General features: G+C 41.3%; 1 protein-coding gene across 1 annotated transcript in view; it reads left to right on the top strand.

Annotated features, from left to right (window-relative positions):
- The window catches only part of nlgn2b (neuroligin 2b), a 66,349-nt gene that overhangs the window by 40,164 nt on the left and 2,141 nt on the right, over positions 1-24,044 (top strand). Inside the window, exons 4-10 of the mRNA XM_034312492.2 lie at positions 8,819-8,968; positions 16,264-16,449; positions 19,575-19,840; positions 20,484-20,637; positions 20,811-21,171; positions 21,987-22,202; positions 22,384-24,044. The exon at positions 22,384-24,044 is cut by the window's right edge and continues 2,141 nt beyond it. Of these exons, the coding sequence (XP_034168383.1) occupies positions 8,819-8,968; positions 16,264-16,449; positions 19,575-19,840; positions 20,484-20,637; positions 20,811-21,171; positions 21,987-22,202; positions 22,384-23,074 (2,024 nt within the window). The 3' untranslated portion in view covers positions 23,075-24,044. The remainder of the gene's footprint in view (positions 1-8,818; positions 8,969-16,263; positions 16,450-19,574; positions 19,841-20,483; positions 20,638-20,810; positions 21,172-21,986; positions 22,203-22,383) is intronic.

The following is a 24,044-nucleotide window of genomic DNA, read 5'->3' as shown; positions in this document are numbered from 1 at the left end:
ACACAGCACACACATCCACAAAACCAGGGTTCTTTTTTTAAAACGGTGTTCAGTTTCACTGCGAATTGACCTGAGAAGCTTCTGAACAAATAAAGAGTTCTATAACTGTCCAAAACATGACCTGTACGGTTCCTAAACAAGTTCCTGATCTGTGTTTCCACTGGGACTGGAACAGTAAAAAGGAAGATCTTTGGCAGGTTCTTTGGCAGGTTTTTTGGTTAGTTTGCTTCCTAAATGGATTCTAATTTGAAAGCTATTTATGATTTCTGTCCATAGGTACTCTCTTACAAAACAAGAGTTTCTCTAGGGTTCTTTGGACACTTAAGGGTTCTTACCCTCCTAAATGGGTTCTCCTTTGAATCTGCTGTATGATTCCTAGCTATAAGTATACTCTAAGAAAATGAAAAAGGGTTCCTCAGAGGTTCTCTGTGATTCCTGAACAAGTTCCTGATTTGTCTTTCCACTGGGAAAAAAAAAGAAGTGCCAGGTTCTGTGGATAGTTAAGGACTCTTAGCTTCCTAAATGGGTTCTCGTCTGAACCTTTCCTGTGACTCCTGTCCATAGGTAGACTTTGAGAAAATAGGGTTCCTCTAGGGTTCTTTAGATAGTTAAGAGTTCTTAGCTTCCTAAATGGGTTCTACTTTGACCCTTCTTAGAGATTCCTGTCCACAAATAATTCCTCAAGGGTTCTTTAGATAGTTAAGGGTTCCTAAATGGGTTCTACTTTGACCCCCCTCTATGATTCCTGGCAATAGGAACTAAGGAACTCAACTAAGGAACTTTGAGATAAAAGGGGTCCTCAAAGGTTTTTTGGACTCTTAAGGCTTCATACCTTCTTAAATGTGTTCTCTGTATCATTCCTTTTCATTTGTACACTTAGAAAAAGAAAAAGGGTTCTTCTAGGGTTCTTTAGATCCTATAGGGTTCTTAGCTTCCTAAATGGGTTCTACTTTGAACCTTTTCTGTAATTTCTGTCCATAGGTACACTTTTAAAAAAAAGGGGTTCTCGAGGGTTTCTCAAGAACCCTTAAAGAACCCTTTAGATTCCTAAAGATGAAGCTGTGTACTTGATCATAGTCAGTTCTAAACAAACTCGTTGTTGCGATTGGTCCTTGTTAATAATTGCAAGGAGGTTTGGGTCAGAGAACGCTGCTGAGTCTGCATCAATGCCAGCTTCACAAAAGGGTGCATTAAGGACACACACACACTCACACACACACACACACACACCGACATCAGATACTGGATTCTGGATTCAAACAGTTCAATGAATGTTTCTGAGGTGCCACTTAAAACTCACATCAGGTTCTACATATTCACATCATGATGGAGGTGTGTGTGTGTGTGTGTGTTTTTCTCAGGTGCTAATTTGGTACCTTTATTGATCTTTTTGTACCGGTTTTGTTTCCAGGCAACACAAAAAACAGGCTGCTTAATGTGTGTGTGTGTGTGTGTGTGTGTGTGTGTGTGAAATTGCCGAGGCTTTAATAGAGACACATCTGGTGAATCCAGTTGTCTCAGGATGAGAGAAAGACAGATAGAGATACAGAGAGAGAGAGAGAGAGAGAGAGACTGGAGACAGACAGATAGAGAGAGACAGAAAGTGATCAGGACATAGAGAGAGAGAGAGAGAGAGAGAGAGACTAAGAGACAGATGGGGAGAGAGAGGGAGACAGAAACTGAGAGGGACAGAGAGAGAGAGAGAGAGAGAGAGACTAAGAGACAGATGGGGAGAGAGAGGGAGACAGAAACTGAGAGGGACAGAGAGAGAGAGAGAGAGAGAGAGAGAGAGAGAGACTAAGAGACAGATGGGGAGAGAGAGAGAGAGAGAGAGAGACAGAAACTGAGAGGGACAGAGAGAGAGATAGAGAGGTAGATAGACAGATGGAGAGAGACAGAAAGTAAGAGAGAGACAGATGGAGAGAGAGAAGGAGATAGAGAGAAAGAAAGGCAGGTGGGGAGGAGGGCGGGCAGACAGATGGAGAGAGACTGAGAGAGAGACAGACAGAGAGAGAGATGGAAACTGAGATGGACAGAGAGAGAGACAGAAAGTAAGAGAGAGGGACATAGAGAGAGAGGCAGATGGAGAGAGAGAGAGAGAGAGAGAGAGAGAGAGAAAGGGGACAGACAGATGGAGAGAGAGAGACAGAAAGTGAGAGAGACTGAGAGAGATCTAGACTGATAGACAGAAACTGAGATGGAAAGAGAGAGAGAGAGAGACAGAAAGTAAGAGAGAAGGAGACAGAGAGAAAGACCAACAGCAAGATCCAGCCTGAGAGCAAGAGAGAGAGAGAGAGAGAGAGAGCGATAAAGAAAGACAGAAAGTAAGAGCGAGAGAGAGACAGAGACACAGAGAAAGTGATAGGATGACTATCAAGTTCATATAAATTTAAAAAAAAAAAAAAAATATTGCCTGATTTTGCTAAACATAGCTAGCTGGCGTTGATTACCAGACTGTCACGTCGATGGCTGAGCGAGATCCACCATCTTGTGGCGGTAATCAGCTCTGAAAAAAATGGCACTTTACGTTGTTAACACAATCAGTACTGCAGTTTTACGCTGATTTACAAGCCAGCTATCAGCAGGAGCATCTATTAATGACATATTCGTTATTATATAGTGAGAGCGTGATATTGCGTTTATACAACAGTTCTATAAACAAAAAAAATTAATATTGAGTAACTGATATATTGGAAACAACATGGCCAAATAATTTGTTTATTTTTTGCTCCGTGAAAGGAAATAGATCCCGAAGAAGCCACACTATATACTGTATAGCGCGTTGGCTAGCTGTCTTTCTAGCTAGCTCACAATGATTTGTACATTCACGTTAAATCAGCTTCTCTTCTTCCTTTCCATCTTCATCTGACGAGCTTTCATATTTTAACTCAGAAGTTATATTCATGAAAAACGTATCGTTCGCCGTGTCCGCTGATGATGTCGCTAACTCTACTGTAGTAACCGTTTCAGTGGAATTATTACGTAATGAATGAATAACATTATATAAAATTACAATCCGTATTCGTCAAGTTCGACTTGTACGTTAGTTAGGCTGATTCTATTCTATAATTGAAACTGAATGAAGCTCCTCAAATCTAAATTAATGACTATTTGATACAGTATGACTTATTTTTAGAACAAAGCCATACAAAGTCATTTTTTTCCCTGATCAACATGATCAATAACAACGGACATTACTAAAATAAAACACCTATTTGTGAAATAATGCCCTGTTCCTGGGTTTGTAAAGTCTGCTCTATACCTCCCCAATGTGGCGCCGATGCTAACTTGCTAAACGCATCGCAAACAAGACAAAGCAACATCTAGATATTTATTAATCTGCTAAACATTAATAGCTAGCTAGCTAATAGTGTTATAAAATTAGATATTCAACATATTTAGCTGGAGAGTGGTACACTGAGGAGCTATTATTGGATTAGCGAAACGTAAATAAAACAGCTACGTCACTAAACAGCTAGCTTGGTAGTTAGTTGCAGTCACTCTATAAACTAGTAGCTAGTTTAGTAATTAGCTTCTTTCACCCTTCAGAATCAGGATGTGCAAATGGCTGATGCTCGAGATGTGAAGATTTGGACAGAGTTTGTGATTTTAGTGCTCATAAACTCATAAATGTTGTTAGCGTTGTTAGCATTGTTAGCGTTTTTAGCATTGTTAGCATTGTTAGTGTTGTTAGCATTTGTACACAGATGGGGTTGAAATGGCCACCATAACTGATCATGAGAACATTCCACACACATTAAGAGCCATGCTATTCAAGGTGTGTGTGTGTGTGTGTGTGTGTGTGTGTGTGTTGGAAGGGACACGCGATGCTAATACCAGGATAATTGAACATGTTTACAATTCCTCAGGGAAATCAGCAGCCAATTGAACAGAGAGATAGACAGAATATGAGAGAGAAAGAGAGAGAGGTTTCGAACCTGTATGTGAATAAGTGTGTGTGTGTGTGTGTTCAGGTGTTGATGCGGGCGTGCAGAGACGTGCGTAGAATTTGTTTCCGTGGCAACAGGCCTGAGTGAGTCAGTGCTGTGGAAGGGAGCCTCTATTAGGCAGAGAGGCAGTTTCCATAGCGACCGGGCAATCACAGCTGCGTGCGTGTGTGTGTGTGTTTGTGTGTGTGTGTGTGCGCATGAGCGTGTGTGTGTGTGTGTGAGCGTGTGTGTGTCCATGAAAAGACCTTGGTTTGTAACTTTTCCTCGTTTCAATGCCATTTCCTGTCTCCCTCTCCCTTTGTCTCTGTCTTTTCATCTATCTCTCCTTTTTTCCCTCTTTCTGTCTCCCTCTTTTCATGTCTGTTCCTCTTTCACTCTTTTCCCATCTTTTACCTGTCTAACTCTCTTCCCCTTCCCGCTTCTCTCTCTCGCTCGCTCTCTCTCTCTCTCTCTCTCTCTTTCTCTCTCTCTCTGCCTCTCGCTTTCTGTCTCACTCTCTCTCTGTCTCTGACTCTTCTCTCTCTCTAGCTCTCTTCCCATCTCTCCTCCTGTCTCTCATGTCTGTCTTTCGTAGTCCTTCTGTCCCCCCCCTCCATCTGTCTCTTTCTTGCTCTCTCACATTCTGCCTCTCTGTATCTCTCTTTATGTTTCTCTCTCTTCCTGTCTGACCCTCGTTTTGTCACGCTCTCTCTCTCTCTCTCTCTCTCTCTCGTCTGGATAAACAGATGCCGTGGCTGTTAGTTTTGTTTCCAGTTGGTCTGCTGTTCGTATGAATTATCCACAGATCCTGCACAGAGCAGACGCATTGGCTAACCGGCCGGCTCTGACACACACACACACACACACACATACACTCTCACACACACACACACACACACTCTGCAGGGGGGGTGGTCTGTACCAATGCAACCTAGAGGGAGAAATGCCAAAAGTGGGCGTAAACCAATGTTTTCGGAAAGAAAAGGGAATGAAAGAGACAGATATCACCTATAGAGTGATAATAGAAGAGACAGACATTACCAATAGAGTGAGGATAAACAGGACAGACATTACTAACAGAGTGAGGATATAAGAAACAGACATTACAGATAGAGTGAGGAGAAAAGGGACAACCTCCAAAAGAGTACCGATAGAGTGAGCATCTAAGAGACAGACATTATCAACAGAGTGACGATAAAAAAGAAAGTGACAGACGTTACCAATGGCATGAGGATGATAGAGACAGGCATTACTAATAGAGGAAAAAAGAGACAGACACTACTAATAATAAAAAAAACAGACATTATCAGTAGAGTGCGGATAAAAGACAGACATTACTAATAGAGTGAGGATAAAAGAGATAGACATTATCCATTGAGGATAAAAGAGACAGACATTACTAATAGAGTGAAGATAAAAGAGAAAGGCATTACTAACTGAGTGAAGATAAAAGAGACAGGCATTACTAATAGAGCCAGGATAACAGAGACAGACATTATCAATAGAGTGTGGATAAACAAGCCAGACATCACCAATGGAGCAAAGATGAAGTCATCAGACATTACTGCCTGAGTACCTGTGAGCTATGATTCTTCTGTAAGACCTCATGTGAGAAAGACAGACCAGCTGATCCCAGAGCAGTCTAAAGGAATTCATCTAGGTCTTCTATTTCATCATAAATGTTGTATAGATTTTACCGAGGATATGAGACAGACATTATCAGTAGATCATTCATAAGGTAGCAGTGTGACAGACATCACTAATAGATCTCTGATAAATTGATTTCTATTCAAATTCCTTTCTATTGTTCTTATGCCATGTTGGAATTGGTCATGGTGTGTATAGGAAAGCTAAAAACTGCATTGTGTAACTAGATAGGTAAAGTTCAGGAAAAACTTGAAGATAGTTTGACTTTGAAAGAAAGAAAGAAAAAGAAAGAAAGGGTGACAGACAGAAAGACAGTTACTGGTAGAAAGATAGATGACAAATAGAGTGATACAAATAGAAAGTCAGATGGAGTGAGAGAGTGACACAAGTAGATAGATGGACAGAGTGTTATTAGTAGAAAGACAAGGAGTGAGAGAATGATAGATATATTGATAGAAAGAAATATGGAGAGAGTGTGTGTGTGTGTGAGCGCTGCTGGTAGATTGATAGAGAGATGGATGGAGAGAGTGTGTGGCATTGATAGAGAGATAGATGAGGTGAAAGTCTCTGTTACAGGTACAGTGACAGAGTGACAGAGTGAGAGAGAGAGAGAGGACAGGTTTCAGGACGTGTTCAAACGGGTGTGTGTGAGTTTTGACAGTTGAAGTTTGAAATCTTGAACATTCTGAGCCAGGCTCTGAACATTCCCTTAGTGTAAGTCTGTGGGAGTTTTTGGGATTTTTTTGATCATCCACTATGGGAATTCCATAAGTCTGATCAATTAAAAAAAATTCCAGCTTGATCCAGAGAATCAGGAAATCCCAAGAAATTAAGAATTGATCCCATGTGCTGAACAGCCTGAAGGACTGTGCTGAATTTGGTGAATGTAGCTTGAAAGGTTTAGGAGATAAAACAGTCCAAAATTTCAATGGAAGTTAATGGGAATTTTGGCCACTGTGAGCTTCCGTAATGGGAAGTGGGGTTCGATGTATCACACTGCTGCAGTAGTTTGGTGATTACACTCAGTTTATGGCCTGTTGTTTCCTGCTACTGATTTCTCAATGAGTGTGTATGGGGGAAAATTTGATCGGGAATGGGAATGGCGTACATGGGAATGGCGAGAAAAGTAATCGTGCACACCTCCCGAGCATTCCGATTGATTTGAGGTATGATCCGTGTCTGTGGATCACACGGTGCGGGACTAGTTAGGTGTCGAAGATTTTCTGTAAAAATAGTAAATCTAAACAGTGTCTCGGTTTGCCTGTTTGGTCCTCTAGTGTCATTTTACATTAGTGTGTATTGCAAATCCTGACAGGAAATTCCACGTGACTAGCACGTGGGATCAGTTCCCAAATGGTTCTCTGGACCAAGCCAAACACTTGCACACATATTTCATGTCTGTATCACTGACAATGTGGGAGTTGGGGTGGGGGGAGGGGGTCCGAAAATTTCCCATTATTGTCTTTGGGGCTGGAATAACACAATTTCCAGACATTTCTGGAGAAAATTCCAAGGCGCGACGTGTATATGCCAGGTCTACTCCCTAAGACGGATGAGAAGATATGTGATACGAGGATGTCAGCCGAACGACATCCGAGCTGTGACACCCATGTTTTATTCCTCATTCATTCTCTATGGGTCGAAAACTGCCATGTTTGGCCATGTGTGCGAAAAGTGCACGTGCAAACTCTGAGAAAAGTAATAGCTCACGTGTCCCAGTGGGGCTGCACAGTGGGGCAAAAACTGAGGGACCGTTTACGTGCCGAAAAAGTCAAAGTCAAAGTCAAAGTCAACTTTATTGTCAATTCTGCTATATGTACAGGACACACAGAGGAGTGAAATTTTGTTTCCCTCAGACCCATGGTGTGAGAAACCAACATAACAAGACAAGTAATTAAAAAAGTAAAATACAATACAATAAAATAAAATACAATATGTACACTATAGACATTCACGGCACATGCGAGTGTGTAGATATTTACATTTTAGTGCAAAACAAGAGAAAGCAGCAAGAGAAAGTGTCTGGAAACTATAATAAAAACAGAAGAAGAAGAAGAATTATGATTATAATAGTGATGATAATAGTGAATAACATTGCATAGCAAGCACCACTAATAATAAGCTTAAACAGCAGAACAGAATGTTGGCTTTGTCAAGCCAACATAATGACCATACACACACACACACACACACACACACACACGCGCGCGAGTTTTGCAGAAGTTATCGCTCCATTAGAGGCTTGTTTGGGCTCCACAGTTCCATCTGAAGTCACTCTGTGTGCTCTAAATCAAGCTCTGAAAAAGAGTCAGTAAATAAATCACAAAATGTGTTGTGAGAAAAAAAGGGACATTCCTGAAAGCAAATCACTGTAATTGAGCAAGAAAAGTCGCCGAGGCACACGCACACACACAAACACACACACACACACACACACACACACACACACACACACATAGACACACACATCACCCTGATGTGTCAAGATGTCCACTTACTTATGAAGAAAATTGTAAACAACCAGAAAATTACTGTCTGCGCAGCCCTAAATAAAACCCCGGGCTGTGCGTCTTCTCAGATACTGCTGTCTTATTTTTCCACCCCACATTTTGGTGTCATCATTTTCCAGTCACATTTTTTTTCTAAGTCTAAAATGAGGGTGAAAAAAAAAACACAGGGTCTGAAACAGGAAAAGTATTTTAGCAAATCAAAAAAAAAAAAAAAACAACATGATGCTGTACAGTAAGTTCCAGCTAAGTGGACTGGAGCCTCCAGTGTCTTTCCATTTTACCCTGTTTTAAGTACAACCTTGTTGCTTTCTTCATTCTCAATTCTGATTGGTCAGAAGGTGTTGATTAATTCTCTAGAACAGCAGCTCTGACAGTAGTGCAGCTGCAGATCACAGGTTTATATTAATGCGCTCGTTCTAATACGTTATCGTTTCTATAGCAACAGCTCATTCACAGCGACTTGTTTGACGGACGCTCCACATAAACTGATCGAAAAATGTGTAATTGTTGACATGGTGAAGTTTTTGGTAAATGTCACATTTATGGAAGGAGTCTCCAGTGTCAGCACTTTGTAATAGATGTAAAGCTGTAACTTTTTGTGACATATCGGTCTTTAATAAATAAAAAAATCATAATCATTAGCATTTTGCTGCACTTGAGGCCTTGCTGTTATAGAAAAATCATCAACTTTGGGGTGTGTGTGTGTGTGTGTGTGTGTGTGTGTGTTCACAGATATCCGAGATCGGCGGAAGAAGCCGGTCATGTTGTTCATCCACGGTGGTTCGTATATGGAGGGAGCAGGAAGCATGTTCGACGCGAGTGTCCTCGCCGCCTATGGCAACGTCATCGTCGTCACCATGAACTACAGACTGGGGGTTCTGGGTAAGTGTGACATCATCACCAGCCACACCATCCTCACCTGCCCCGAGACTCTGTATACTGCCATGACAACCAACAAACCAACTGACAAACAAAGCGAGAGAGAGAGAGAGAGAGAGAGAGAGAGAGAAATGGTGGGGGAGACATGGGCTAAAAATAAACCATAGTGTATGTTATGTTCTGCAGTGAAGCTGAAAATTCATTCAAAGAGATGATCATGATGTGGAATGACCACACACACACACACACACACACACACACACACACACACACATACACACACACACACACACAGGTGTACTGTTCATGCCTCCTGACCCATGCACACTATTATCCCATCTTTTTCCTGTGTGTTTATGATGAAGCCATGCTGCATTAAACCCGGGTTATACTGGCTTCTGATAGGGCGGGAAAGGGGGCGGGGTTTAGATTGATGATAGTGACGGGGTGGAGTCTGTCTCTTACCTGTGCTGTGATTGGCCAGAAGCGATGTTTGAAGAGGAAGTGAGGAGTAATTTTGCAAAACAGAGACTTTCTCAGCACTTCTGTACAAAGCTGATTCAGGGGCGGGGCTACACATGGGCTCACTTTGTGATGTCACTAAATAATCTCCACCAATCATGTCTGAGATTAGAGGATGATGTTGCGTACTGAGACTAATAGCTACACAGTCTCTGTGCTAAACTATTGAGTCAGCGAGCTAACTTGGCTAATGCTGTTGATGTGATAGAATCATGGTTGTCATGGTAACATTATACGAAACCGTGACGGAGTAAACTGACATGCTGAACTCCCACAGAGAAAAATATCAGCTAGTTTGCTATCAATTAGCAAATTGACTAGCTAGGTTAGCTAGTGATATTAGTGCTGTTTGAGATAGCAGGAGAATATTTCTAATTTGCATATTCATGCATATTCATAGCTCCTGGTATTTTTAATGAGGGCAAAGGTGTATAGATATTCCTCGGCGATTTTTCAGGTGCGTTCTGCATGCTAGTTATCGGTAACTACGTCAGCCTTGTCTCTCTGTTTCTCTCTCTTTTTAGCTATTTTCATTTTTTCCTACTTTCCCTCCCTCCATTGCTCCATCACTCCATCCTCACAGCCCCAAAGACTTGTTGATTTGTGAGCACAGCCATCTGTTCAGAGTAATTTACTCATTAACTAATTAATGAACTCGAGAGTGAGAGAGAGAGAGAGAGAGAGAGAAAGAGAGAGAGAGTGAGAGAGAGAGAGGACCTCCCTTTCACCAGTTCAATCGCTATCCTTCTAATCCCTCTGTTTTATTCCCTCCGTTTCTATCTCTCCATTCCAATCTCCTTCTACACTTCTCTCTCTCTCTCTATCTTGCTCACTGCTCCTCCTTTATCTCTCATGCTCTCTCTCTTTCTTCCCCTCACTCCATCCTCATGACCTCCACCTACTTCCATGTTCACTGATTCTCCATTTTCTTTCTCTCTCTGTCTTTTCATCTACATTGCTTTCCTCCTCTTCTCCATTTATTGCACACAGTCGCTCCTTTTTTTTTCTTCGTTCCATCACTTCCCCTGCCCCTTTTCTACCCTTCCATAGGTGTAGATTTTGTGGGAGGAGTTTGGACGTGAGCCAATCACAATCACATCTACTTAACGATGTTCAATGAATCCTTTTTTAATTTACAGTTTACTAATATAGTATTATTTTCATTCTCACATATGGAAGACGTCACTCTCTTTTTCCTCCTGACTATCCCACCATCTCCAGCTTCTCTCCTTGTAACTCTCTCCCATCTGTCTTTTACACTTCATCCTTCTTTCTATCTTATTCTCCATCCCTTTATCAGATGCGCTCTATTTGCAGAAACAGATTACCCTAATTAGCTTCCTAATTCCACACGAGACCTTTCTGCTGCTTTATATTTTTTTTTTCTCCGGATGCTACCAGCGAGCTCCACATCCCCAAATTAGGATTCTGTGTTCCTGCGCCTATCTTCTCGAGCGTGTTCGCTTTGAGGCGTTTGTGTTCCTCGCTTGTGATGTCGCCTCCAGACGTGTGATTATGAAGTCTAATATAGAACGTACCAATGTAAGTTTGAGGTGTTTGACTGGTTATGTTTAGGCCTTAAATCCATCTCCAGAGCAGTGAATGAAGGATGGAGACACAGGCTGCATCCTAAACAGACCTTTATTGCTCATATAGTGCACTAGGTAGGCTGTAGAAGCCATTGTGATGGAAATAGGTGGAAGAATGCCAAATTAGACTCTGGCTACGTCCCAAATAGATCTGTATTGGTCATATAGTCCACTTCGTATGCTGTAGGAGGCATGATCTAGGGAGGAGGTAGCTGAATGCCAAATGAGACGCAGGCTTTGTCCCAAATGGATCTGTATTTGTCATATAGTGCACTAGACACTCTATAGAAGCCACTGTGTAGGCTTTTGGCAGCTGAAAGCCAAATGAGAGTCAGGCTGCATCCCAAATTCATCCATAGAAGGGTCATATAGTGCACTATGTAGAGTGTAAAAAAAAAAATCATTTCACTGGGATTAGATATCTGAATGCCAAATGAGACACAGCCTGCGTCCCACATGAATCTGTATTGGTCATGTAGTGCCCTACGTAGGCTGTAGAAGCCATTGTCTAGGGAGTAGGTAGCTCACTGCCAAATAAGAGTCGGGCCTCAGCCCAAATGGATCCATATTGGATATATATATTGCACTATGCAGGCTTTAGAAACCAGCGTGTAGGCTTTAGGTAACCGAATGCCAAATGAGAATCAGGCTGCATCCCAAATGGATCCATACTGGATATATAGTGCACTATGTAGAGTGTAAAAAGCATTTAATAGGGATTAGGTACCTGAATGCCGAATGAGACACAGGCTGTGTTCCAAACTAATTTGTATTGGTTATATAGTGCACTAGGTAGGCTGTCAAAGCCATTTTATAGGGATTAGGTTGCTAAAGGCTGAAGGAGAGTCAGGCTGCTTCCCAGATGGATCTGTACTGCTCATATAGTGCACTATGTAGGGTGTTCAAGCCATTTTATAGCGAATAGGTAACTGAATGCCAAATGAGACACAAGGCTGCATCCCAGACGGATCCATATTGGTCATATAGTACCATACAATGTCTGTAGAAGCCATTTTACAGGGTGTAGGAAGCTTAATGCTGAATGAATTATAGGCTGCACTCCGGACAGATCCATATGAGTCCTGTAGTTCATTATGTAGAGTGTAGAAACCATTTTATTGGGAGTAGGTACCTGAATGTTAAATGAGGCACAGGCTGTGTTCCAAACTAATCTGTATTGGTTATATAGTGCACTAGGTAGGCTGCCATGTAGATGCCATTTTATAGGGATTAGGAAACTTAATAACAAATAAGATGCAGGCTGCATCCCAAACGGACCCGTATTTGTCATATAGTGCCCTGTGTAGGCTGCTGAAGCCATTACATAGAGAGTAGGTAGCTAAATGTAAAAAATTAAACTCAGACTTTGTCCCAAATGGACCCATGTTAGTCATGTAGTTCACTACATAGGCTGTAGAAGTCATTGTGGAAAGAATTTGTAGCTTATAGGAGGCATTATTACATACTGTGTAGTGCAGTTATAAAGGAATTAGGTGTATGAATCCCAAATAAGTCAGCTTGTGTCCTAAATGGATCGCACGGTGCAGAAGTCATTATTTTGTGCCCTATATAGTGCACAAAAAGGTAGTAGGGAGCTGAATCCCAAATGGTCCTCGTGCTCTTGCAAAAAGAACTGCAAATAAAATCAGTCGAATATGTTTATATATAATTCTGTCTGGAGGAATTCACAGTATGATGTCAGTCTCAGCATCGGGGTTTGTTGATATCTTACAGAATCTGTTCCAGATGTCATTATCTATAGCACTGTTATAGAATAACATTATGGATATTGCTATTTTCTCTCTCTATTTTCCCTTTTCTCCCTTTCTTTTCCTCTTTACTCTCATTTAAGTGAAAAGAAAGGATGCAGGCTCACAGTGTCCTGGTGGTTAGTTGGTGAATATTTATGAGTTTGGATCTGGAATACTTCGCTCAGCGCTAAAGTTAGCAAGAGCTCCAACTCTGCAGATCGGAGGTGAAGATACAGACAGATAAAGGAACAGAACCTGCTAAATAATGGATGGATGGATGGATAGTTTAAATAAACAGGTCCGTATGAATTAATAATAGATAGATGGATGGATAAATGAATGGATTATTAAATGATTGGATGGATAGATGGGTGGATTGTTGGATGGATGAAGAGTCGGTTGAAGGATGGACGGTTTGATGAATGGATAGTTTAAAAACTGGTCCCTAAGAATGGTGGATGAATGATGCATGGATCAATTAAAGAATGGATAGTTGGGTTGTTGAATAGATGGATGGATATATGAATTGAAATATAGGCCAATGGATAGATAAGTGGATTGCTGAAAGAATGATGAATGGATAGATAGATAGATAGATAGATAGTTTAATTAAACAGGACCATATGAGTGACAAATGGATGACTAAGTTGGTGGATGGATGGAAGGATAATTTAAATAAACATTTCTCTGTGATGAATGGATGGATGGTAGATAAATGAAGACTAGATAGAAGAATAATTTAAATAAACAGGTCCTTGTGATAGATATGGCTAGTTTTAAAACTGGTCCCTATGATGGATCGATGGATGGATGGATGGATGGACAGATGTACGGATGTACTATTTTGAATAACTGATCATATGAACCCAGTTTATATTAGTGCACTTTGATTGTGTTGATGGTGTGATGGACAGATTAAACAGAACTACTGTAAGAAAGAGAGAGACACACACAAACACACACATACACACATACAGACACACACATACTCACACACTCACACACACAGACACACACAAACACACACTCACACACACATAGACACACAGACAAAAAAACAAAAACAAAAAACAAAACCGATCCGTCTGCCATCACATTAACCTTCTCTGGTGCTGTTTTGCTGCTGTTGCCTGGCAACCGACCACAGTCAAACGTGTCCTCCAAAACCAGAGACATCCAAAACACACCAGTTTGTTTTCTAATAGAGATTATTACCGTATTATACAGAATATTCACCACCTCCCCCCACATCACCCCACCCCGATGGAAACCAGGTGAAATTACTGAGCAGCAGGTCGACTTCGTTATGCAGAGTGAGATATACATGTAGATACACTGTACCTACACATATAGATCTATAGAATACCTAAAAACCTAGAACTTAAATTAAACAAGTACATGTTCAGTATACATTTAAAAACAGCTGTAGGACTATAAAGCGTTCTTAATGTTCTCTGGAACTGACTGACCTGCAACTGATCCTCCTGCTTGGGTGGGTTATACTGCTTCAGGAGATCGGAAAGAGATCAGACTTTGTAGTTAATAAGGCACTTAATAGGCAGCCAGAGTAGCTTGTATAAGACTCTTTCTGAAGTTTGATGAAGAACAGCCATCTAGCAACACACTATTCAGCATTATGGTTAGCATATGTCTTATTTTCCGTGTTTCTTAACATTTTAGAGATGTTACTTAAACTATAAACCAGTATCTATGGTGACATCATGGTTCTTGAGTGTAGAAAATCAACCTTCGACTTTTACTAGCCGTCTTTTTAACGAATTATTCCATTTTAAGATTTACTATTACGGATATCACTCTAACTATAAAGACGCATTTTGTTTTCAACTATTTTGAGTCGCATTCAAACAAGCCAGGTTTAAATTAACATCATAAATTAACATCATGTTTTTCGCTATCCTCAGCTCGGTGTACTAGTGTTGGAGTTGGAGCAATAAAATTGGACAGATGTTTCCGTCCATCTGCCTCCGCTAGTTCCTCAACAACATCGAGTGACTCTGACTCAGTGAACAACAGGAGTCAAGATAACAAGGAGAAACCAAAACACTAAGTCTGGGTGACACAGAAAATTCTTTATGTCCATTTCCCCAGAAAGTTTGAGAATCCTTTGTTGTATACAGTAGTCTATGTAGCGTAGCATTTCAGCTAAAAAGAGCCGAATTGATAAATATGATCATCAGGGTAGAAGTGAAAGACATCATTATGGCTGCTTTGTGAATTAAAAGTCCAAGCTGCTCCATATAAAAGGAAAACAACAATGAGCCTAAAGCAGAACCTTGAGGAACACCATATTGCATTTTTTTAAAAATTGTATACCTGTCGCGTGTGTATTGTGATGTTTATGTGTTTGTGTGTCAATACTGAAGGCAAAAAAAGTGCTTCAGTAGCAAAAGGATTATAGTACTCACATTTCCTGTCTTTTCCCTTTCTATCTTTCCAACACACACACACACACACACACACTCACACACACACACACAGTCTCATATATTAAGGCAGGCAGGACGCTTTTATGCTTTTAAGTCTATTTTTGTGTTGTTTTATTATCCTCCTCGCTTTTTTCCTCCATTCCCCTTTCCTTCTTTTTCCCTTTTCATCCTCGCTGAAAAGCCTGTCTTTCCTGTAGCACCCATTTTTTATTCAGAATGTTCCCCCTCTTTTAATTTATGTAGCATTGACTCAGACATTCACTGTGACACCGTTGCTCTAATTTAATTCGCTTTAATATTTTAAGACATTATCGTAAGAGCTACACTTTTCATTCGATTTGCAGCCTTGTGTTCGCGCTGGTCCACTACCGAGAGCTGGTATTATTCCATCGGTTATTAAACGCTAATGTGATTTTTGTATTAGCGTTGTATTTTCATCATTCGTCACTAACACAAGATCAGTACAGTGCGCTCTGATTGGCTGAAAGCAGGAGGAACAATAAAGAGCTTAACGATGGAGCCAGAGTCAGGTTTCTTCACTAACAGACCAAGAAGATTAACAACGGTTCCAACAGAAGTTTGACTTTATGCCCTTTTTGGCTCCTTTGTGCCTTTTTTCTGTTTAAGGAATCAAAATTTATTAAAATTTAAATTTATTATTTAATCTAGAAAAGAAATCTAATGTTTAAGATCATATTCTGGTTTCTATTTTTGTTAATTTATTTTTTTATTTGCTAAAAACAGTTTTCTAAATCTGTCTATGACAAAAAATGTTCAATGTGGTATATATTATATTTTATATAATTTAATATAGTAACAATATTTTCCTGAATTGTAATAATGCAGCCTACTTGGAATAAGATGCACATTACATTAAGTATGTATTATAATGCTTTACTATAGTTTTATGATGCATCTTTAGAAAGTAAGCACAAAGCCTTATAAGCGCATTTATAATGAATTATAAACGTGTCTTTGCTGGTGTGCAGGTTTCCTGAGCACCGGCGATCAGGCAGCTAAAGGGAACTACGGCCTGCTGGATCAAATCCAGGCTCTGCGCTGGCTCAACGAAAACATCGGCCATTTTGGAGGCGACCACGAGAGGATCACCATCTTCGGCTCGGGCGCTGGAGCGTCCTGCGTCAACCTGCTCATCCTGTCCCATCACTCTGAAGGTGACTCTCTTCTTCTTCATCATCATCATCATCATTGCATGATTAAGGCATTTGATCCCACAGTGCTGTTGAATTCTGGATTCTGATTGGTCAGGAAGTGTTGATTAATTTTCTATAACAGCAGCTGTGACAGTAGTGCAGCTCAAATCACAGGTTTATATTAACACGCTCGTTCTGATATGTTATCGTTTCTATAGTAACGGCTCATTCACAGGGACGTGTAGGGCAGATGCTCCACGTAAACGGTTTAAAAAATCATTGATATGGTGAAGTTTTCTGAAAGGAGATTTATGGAAGGAGTCTCCAGTGTCAGCGATTTGTAACCGTCAGAGATAAACTGATAAAAAGTATGATGTGTTGTTCTTTAATAACATAAAAATTGTCATTGTTGGCAAACTGCTGTTGTTTAAGAGGAACAACACACATGGGGACGTGCTGTCATAGGAAAATAATCAACTCTGTTTATCACAGCACTGTAACGTGAGTGTGTTTGTGTTCCATTCAGTCATAGATACACAATGAGGCTGTGTGTCAGTGTGACTGATTTACAGCTAAGCGTGTGTGTGTGTGTGTGTGTGTGTGTGTGTGTGTGTGTGTGTGTGTGTGTGATGGAGATGTACACCGAGATCTCACAGAGTTCTGATGTGGGTTTTATAACAAGAAAGCGTGTGATAAATACGGACGGGTGCGAGACAGATCCATAACAAGGAGCATGTAAATATGGATGTGTGTGTGTGTGTGTGTGTGTGATTGTGTGTGTGTGTTTAGAGAGAGAGCAAGAGAGAGAAAATGATGCATTCAGCTGCATCTGAACTGACTCTTAATTGATTTCATAGGGACAGGAACTGAAGGGGATGGGTGGGTGGGGGGACACGGTGCTGTGTGTGTGTGTGTGTGTGTGTGTGTGTGTGTGTGTGTGTGTGAGATTAATGTATGAGAATGAAATTAATAATTAATAGCAGAATCCTAAGATGCAAATGTGAGAACACGACTGCACTTGAGATACTGAATAACACCACACACACCTTTATTATCTCCTTTATATTATAATCTGCATATCATTTATATTCTAATATTATATTATTCGTGTGTGTGTGTGTGTGTGTGTGTGTGTGTGTGTGTGTGTGTGTGTATACAGTATGCGCATATACATGTATATGTGTGCAGTGTGGTGTATTAGAGCGCTCTCTGGTGGTAACTGTGTTTATTATATCATTACAACAAACCAACTATAAGATCATATATATATTGTTTCCATATTTGACACACAGCAGCACGGGAATGCACATCATCATCATCTCTCTCTTTAATTAATAATTTAATTAATAAGATTAATTATTCAAACAGATGAGGATTTCGAAAACATGGCGACGTCACATTCCTGTAAAAGAGGAACGTAATGTATATTTCATTTTCGACCATGAAGTCTGTGGTATCTGGGTCATCATGTGTGATGCATATATTATTATCCATACACAGATTTAACCCTGAGGCCGTGTGTGTGTGTGTGTGTGTGTGTGTGTGTGTGTGTCTGATGCTGTAGTTCATATATCTGGGTCATTATTTCTAATACATTCATACAGTACAGTTAAAATTTGAGTTTTGTGCATCTCCAACTCTCTCTCTCTCTCAAACACACACACACACACACACACACACGTGTTGATGTGTCATAAATCAGCCACACTGACACACAGCCTCATCGTGTATCTGTGATATGATATTAGTCAGTCACGATTGCTCTCGCGATGCTCATTACAGTGTAATAACAGTGTAATGAATGTACAATAACTAGTGAATAAAGAGTAAAGGTTTTTGTTTTAAAATCTTAAAAAAAAACTGAAATCTTGATAGAATCCACAAAAAGAAATGTGAAAACTGATTTATTAACAGAATCTGTTGAGGATTGTCTTCCGCATGAGTGAAATAACACGTCTTGTTCCTTTTGCACGTTTGCCTTCATGAATATATAAATGAATATGTAAATGAATATGTAAATGAATATGTAAATGAATATATAAATCAGGGCGTTTTTACTTAAAGTCAAGGCAATTAGATTAAATTAGCACCTGAAAGTAACTGTGGGAATAAACGAGTAAATTATTATTTTATAAATTATGTACCATTGGTGCCAACATTTATGGTTTAGCTGTACCATTGCTTATTTTTGACCTGTTGCTATGGCGATACAGGAGCCATTACACATTTCTAAAGGTTCAGATAAAGCAGTGGTCAGGAGAAATGCGATGCACACGGCGGCAAAGCAGAGTCACTGGATGGGAAAAGAATGCAGAACGTAAAAAATGCAATTTTATTCACTTTTTGTGGAATTTGTTTACATGACCTTTGACCTGTGAACTTCTCGGCCGTGTGAGTTGAAGAATACAATGAAAAGGCGGAGCTATGGTCTGTTTGTTCATTTAAAAAAAATGGAGGAGCTGGTAATTATTATATCTTTTTCACCTCACTGTTTTCTTACTGGCACACAGTTGAAAATATTCTGTTTTCTCTATTGACATACGCTCTGGATCTCTGTAGTAAATTTCTGCGTTTTTTCTCTCTTACTGCTCGGATTTTGTTGTTACGCTACAGTACACAGTTATAGAAGAGTAATGATTTATAATCGCACTGTCCGGTGTCACCCAGATGAGGATGGGTTCCCTTTCGAGTCTGGTTCCTCCCAAGGTTCCTTCCTTATGTTGTGTTACCATCACCTCTGATTTACACACACAATCTCTGGTGATAAATTAATCAATTTGCATTGGCTCCGCCCCTCTGTTTTGCATTTTTTGATAGAAAACAACCCAAATAGCATGTTCATTAATGTACACATGCAAAACAAATGTGTTTTTATTTTACTCATATGAAATAGACAGTTATCTGTAGAGCCTTTTTTATGAAAACAAACTTTTAGTTAATCAGGAAGTTGAATGAGAATGTTTTATTTTATATGTTTGCAAAAAATAACACAAGAGGAAGAGAACCTACAACCTACAATTTCCTATCAGAAAGGATTTTAAGTAGCACGCTTTTTGGGAAGCTAGGAAGCCTTAATTATCCAATAAACAGCTAAAGAACCCTTGAAGCATGTACAATGTTTTTATTTTTAATGGTTCTGGCCTCAGGTCTGTTCCAGAGGGCGATAGCCCAGAGTGGCTCTGCCATCTCCAGCTGGTCCGTGAACTACCGCCCGCTCATGTACACCAAGATCCTGGCCAAGAAGGTGGGCTGCAGCTCCGGGGACGCAGCCGACATGGTCAGCTGTCTGAGGAGGAAGAGCTTCCGAGAGCTGGTGGATCAGGACATTCAGCCTGCGCGCTATCACATCGCCTTCGGGCCCGTGGTAGACGGAGACGTGGTTCCTGATGACCCTGAGATCCTCATGCAGCAGGTCTCGCCACTAGCTTTACAGATTTAACATCATTCAAAGATCATTCATATAATTACTGTAGAATTCCTGATGACATCAGCCAAGATGCCAACGTGTACAGTTTAACGATAGTATTTCCAGTTGTTGACACATTGCTACAGCGATAAAGAAGACAGATGGAAGATGGAAACTACTTGTTTCTGTTTTTCAACTCCAGCAGCAGTCAGACCAAACACGATTGAAATTCACCTGGCAGAAAAGCCAGTTCAGCAAAGTGGAAAGGATGTGAACGATTCACATTTGCAGTAGTTTTCACTTTGTGTCAACTTTATCCAGGTGAACTTTGACCTCTGAATTCCTCCCTCTTCTGATCCAACAGAAAAAGAGGAAGGCGGCAATAAAGAGTCTTTGGTCAGGGGGAGCCACTAATTATTATCTGCCTCACTGTTTTTTTACTGTTGCTTGGCCATAGCTCTGGAAAAAGAAAAATAGCTATCTCGTACACTGACATACGCTACGTTTTTTTCACTAAAATTCAGTATAAATGATTAATAAAATTGCAAACTGCTTACTGATAAAATAACTGAAAGATACCTGATGAAATGCCCTAAAATAGTATGTTTGATTTGCTTTTGTGAAATAAATTTTTCTCTGCCATGTACAGGGAGAGTTCCTAAACTATGACATCTTGTTGGGGGTGAATCAAGGAGAAGGACTGAAGTTTGTGGATGATAGTGAAGGAGAGGACGGGATTTCAGCTGCCACGTTTGACTACACCATATCCAACTTTGTGGACAACCTTTACGGATACCCAAGTGGTGTGTGATGCTTACCAACACGTGAACATATATATATATATGTTTATATACATAAGCATGCATATAAATGTAAAATACATTCTCTCACATTGTCACATCTCATTTTCTTATTTTTTTATCTCTGCATTTCCCCTTCTCTCTTCCTCTGTCTCTCCACCCCTCCCTTGGTAAAGATATCCTTCGCGAGACCATAAAGTTCATGTACACTGACTGGGCTGATCGCGATAACGGCGATATGAGGAGGAAGACTCTGCTTGCACTCTTCACAGATCACCAGTGGGTGGCGCCAGCGGTGGCCACGGCCAAGCTGCACGCAGAGTTCCAGTCGCCAGTTTACTTCTACACTTTCCACCATCACTGCCAGATGGAGGGGCGACCGGAGTGGGCGGACGCTGCGCATGGAGATGAGATTCCCTACGTCTTTGGAGTGCCCATGGTGGGGGCCACCGACCTCTTTCCCTGCAACTTCTCCAAAAATGACGTGATGCTTAGCGCTGTCGTCATGACCTACTGGACCAACTTTGCTAAAACAGGGTCAGTTCTTTATGCTGTTTGGTTCACCGAGGTTGTGGGCAAAATACCAACCCAATCTCATATTAAATATAGACACATAGCTGCAAACCCAATCCAATACTGTAGTTACATAAAAATTGGAACCAGGAAACACCAGAAATACAGGACAAGCAGAGTACAGGGCAATAACCCAGTGAGAACTTCAGAAACAAGTACAAACAAGGATCAGGGGGAGTGGTCAATGAGATTATGCCCCCTCTCTAAACTACAGGGGGGTGCAGACCTGAGGAGCACCTGGGAGCGCTGGCACAGCCATCGTCAGGAGGACTAAGGATTGATGGAACCCAGGTCCAGAGTGGGGACTTAAATCGACCAGGGCTAGAGACAGGGACTGACATGGCTTAAGTGCCTGAGACAAAAAAGTAGGAACAGGATCAGGGACTGGGAGTTGATCTGAAGCTGACACAGGATCATTGGATCAAGAGCTGATTTTGGGTAGAGAAATGAACTGCAGCATGAACCAAGATATGGAACAGGGGATGAAACACACTGGGACGGACAGACTGAGATAGGTACTGGGACTGAAACAAGAGCCAAACGCAAGGTTGGGTTCAAATCAGGGCTTGAAACAGGGACAGGGACTGGATTACACACCAAAACATGGACTAGAATTTGATCAGAGATTTGGACTGGGAATATTCCACCCTATTATAGCTCATTTTACCTCAATAGATACCTCTCAAGCCTTCCAATATCATCTGAGGATGTTGATTGTAAAATGTCATCTGTCCCCTATCTAACAGTTTATTTCATTCTCTCTTTTCTGGTTCTTTCAGAGACCCAAACATCCCTGTTCCCCAGGACACCAAGTTCATCCACACAAAGCCAAACCGCTTCGAGGAGGTCGTGTGGACTAAATTCAGCTCCAAGGACAAGCAGTACCTTCACATTGGCCTGAAACCACGTGTACGAGACAACTACCGTGCCAACAAGGTGGCCTTCTGGCTCGAGCTGGTGCCACATTTGCACACGCTACACGAGGAGATCATCAGGTCAGTTACACACAGTTTTAATGGACTGTTTAGTATCTAGAATTTTACACAATAGAAGTTTAATGATCGAGAAGCTTTTTCCTTTGTGTAGGACTTCAACAGTCTTATAAAAACAGTGATTAAATTGTAAAAGAAAGATGTTATACTACTCTTATGATCTTACTAATCTTTTTATTAACAGACCTTCCGGCGCAACCCGCTTACCACCACCTGGCGGTGTCCCCCACAGACCTGGATGGAAAAATCCAGTGCTGAATCCGAATCATCCCGGCACACGCCAACCCTCAGTTTCCTCCACGTACCCACCGGATACAGACCCGGAAGGTTTGGATCCGGAAGGTTCGGAGCGCCCACGCTTGTCTCCGTTCCCAGAGGCAGCACGTGATTACTCGACAGAGCTGAGTGTGACAGTGGCTGTTGGTGCATCTCTGCTCTTCCTGAATGTCCTGGCGTTTGCGGCGCTCTACTACAAACGCGACAAGCGCCATGAAATGATGCTGCTGCAACAGAGGCGACGCCATCGGCGTCTCTCGCCCCAGCGCGGCACTGCTGGTGCCCCGATTCCTGCGACAGCCATCGCTGTGGGCAACGACCTAGAAGAGGAGCTCATGTCACTGAGAATGAAGCAACAGAGGGCTGAGTTGGACCTGGAGCCACTTCGATGCCCGCCGGATTACACACTGGCACTGAGGAGGGCGCCCGATGACGTGCCACTCATGATGCCCAGCACCATTAGCGCCATGCACGCCTTTAATACATATCCCCCTGCTCCTGGCCACACCCCAAATCCAGGCCCTGCCCCTGGGTCCAGCTCTAGCTCTGTGCATACCAACAATGCTTTGCCCCATCAGCACTCGACCACTCGTGTATAGTACCTCGCCAAGCTCTCAACACACCTAAGGACTACCTGCGCCAAATTTGGTGCTCTGCAGAGGTAACACATTTTGTCCAGTTCGGGAATGTCCAGGTCCAATCTTGAGGTTCCGGAGTCCGGCACAGCTTGGTGATATCCGTGCTCAGAGGTAAACCAAACCGTACTGGACTCCAGAACTTCAGGAGGGGAGCGGGGAACCTAGCCTAGTGGTAGAGAGTCAAAGTCACTGGACTTGTGTCCTTCTCAGAGATCTTGACCAGTCCAGATTCCTTGACTTCCTCCTACTAGATGATTTAATGACTTGGAGGACTGAAAACCTTTATAGACATCTACAACACATTCTTTGTCTCGTTTAACTCCTCCAGTCATCGTTTTCTCTCTTTTTTGGAAAACAAAAAGACTTTTAAGATAAGAAACCGAGGAGGAACCACTCAGTTGACCATCTTGTTCTCAACCTCCTCTCTACAATCTCCTGCTTTGTATTCTTTTCAACTGCGCTTGCTCTGTTGCGTTTTTCTCTCCATCCTGTCTTTTTTGTCATCTCTTTCACCTACTGCAGAACTCTGCTTTTTTTGCCTAAAATGAACATTTTTATAAATCGAGAGAACCTCTGTGTAATATGTACTATCAAGAAACTTGTGAGGACATGAATGAGAAAAAGAAAAAGATTTGAATATTTAGTTTTTACCAGCATTTCTGTGCCAAGTACTGTGATATCCATCCGATCAGACTCCGAGTCGAGAGGACAGACTCGGATCGGGAGCGCATCCGAGGATCGCATTCATGGAATTTAGAAGAAGTCACTGAAAAAGTGCCAAAATCTTGTTTGCTTTTATTTTCTTCTCTCTCTCTCTCTCTCTCTCTCTCTCTCTTTTTCTCTCTTTTTGCCTCTTTCTTTTGCTTTTGCACTGTTGCTGGTCTGGGATGAGATTTGAAACTATAAGCAGAATATCTATATTAAAGTCTAA

The sequence above is a fragment of the Pangasianodon hypophthalmus genome, chromosome 17, assembly GCF_027358585.1.
Source record: "Pangasianodon hypophthalmus isolate fPanHyp1 chromosome 17, fPanHyp1.pri, whole genome shotgun sequence".
In the NCBI taxonomy this organism is placed as follows: Eukaryota; Metazoa; Chordata; class Actinopteri; order Siluriformes; family Pangasiidae; genus Pangasianodon; species Pangasianodon hypophthalmus.
The sequence above is the reverse complement of the archived record's forward strand: the minus strand, read 5'-3'. Positions and strand labels throughout refer to the sequence as shown.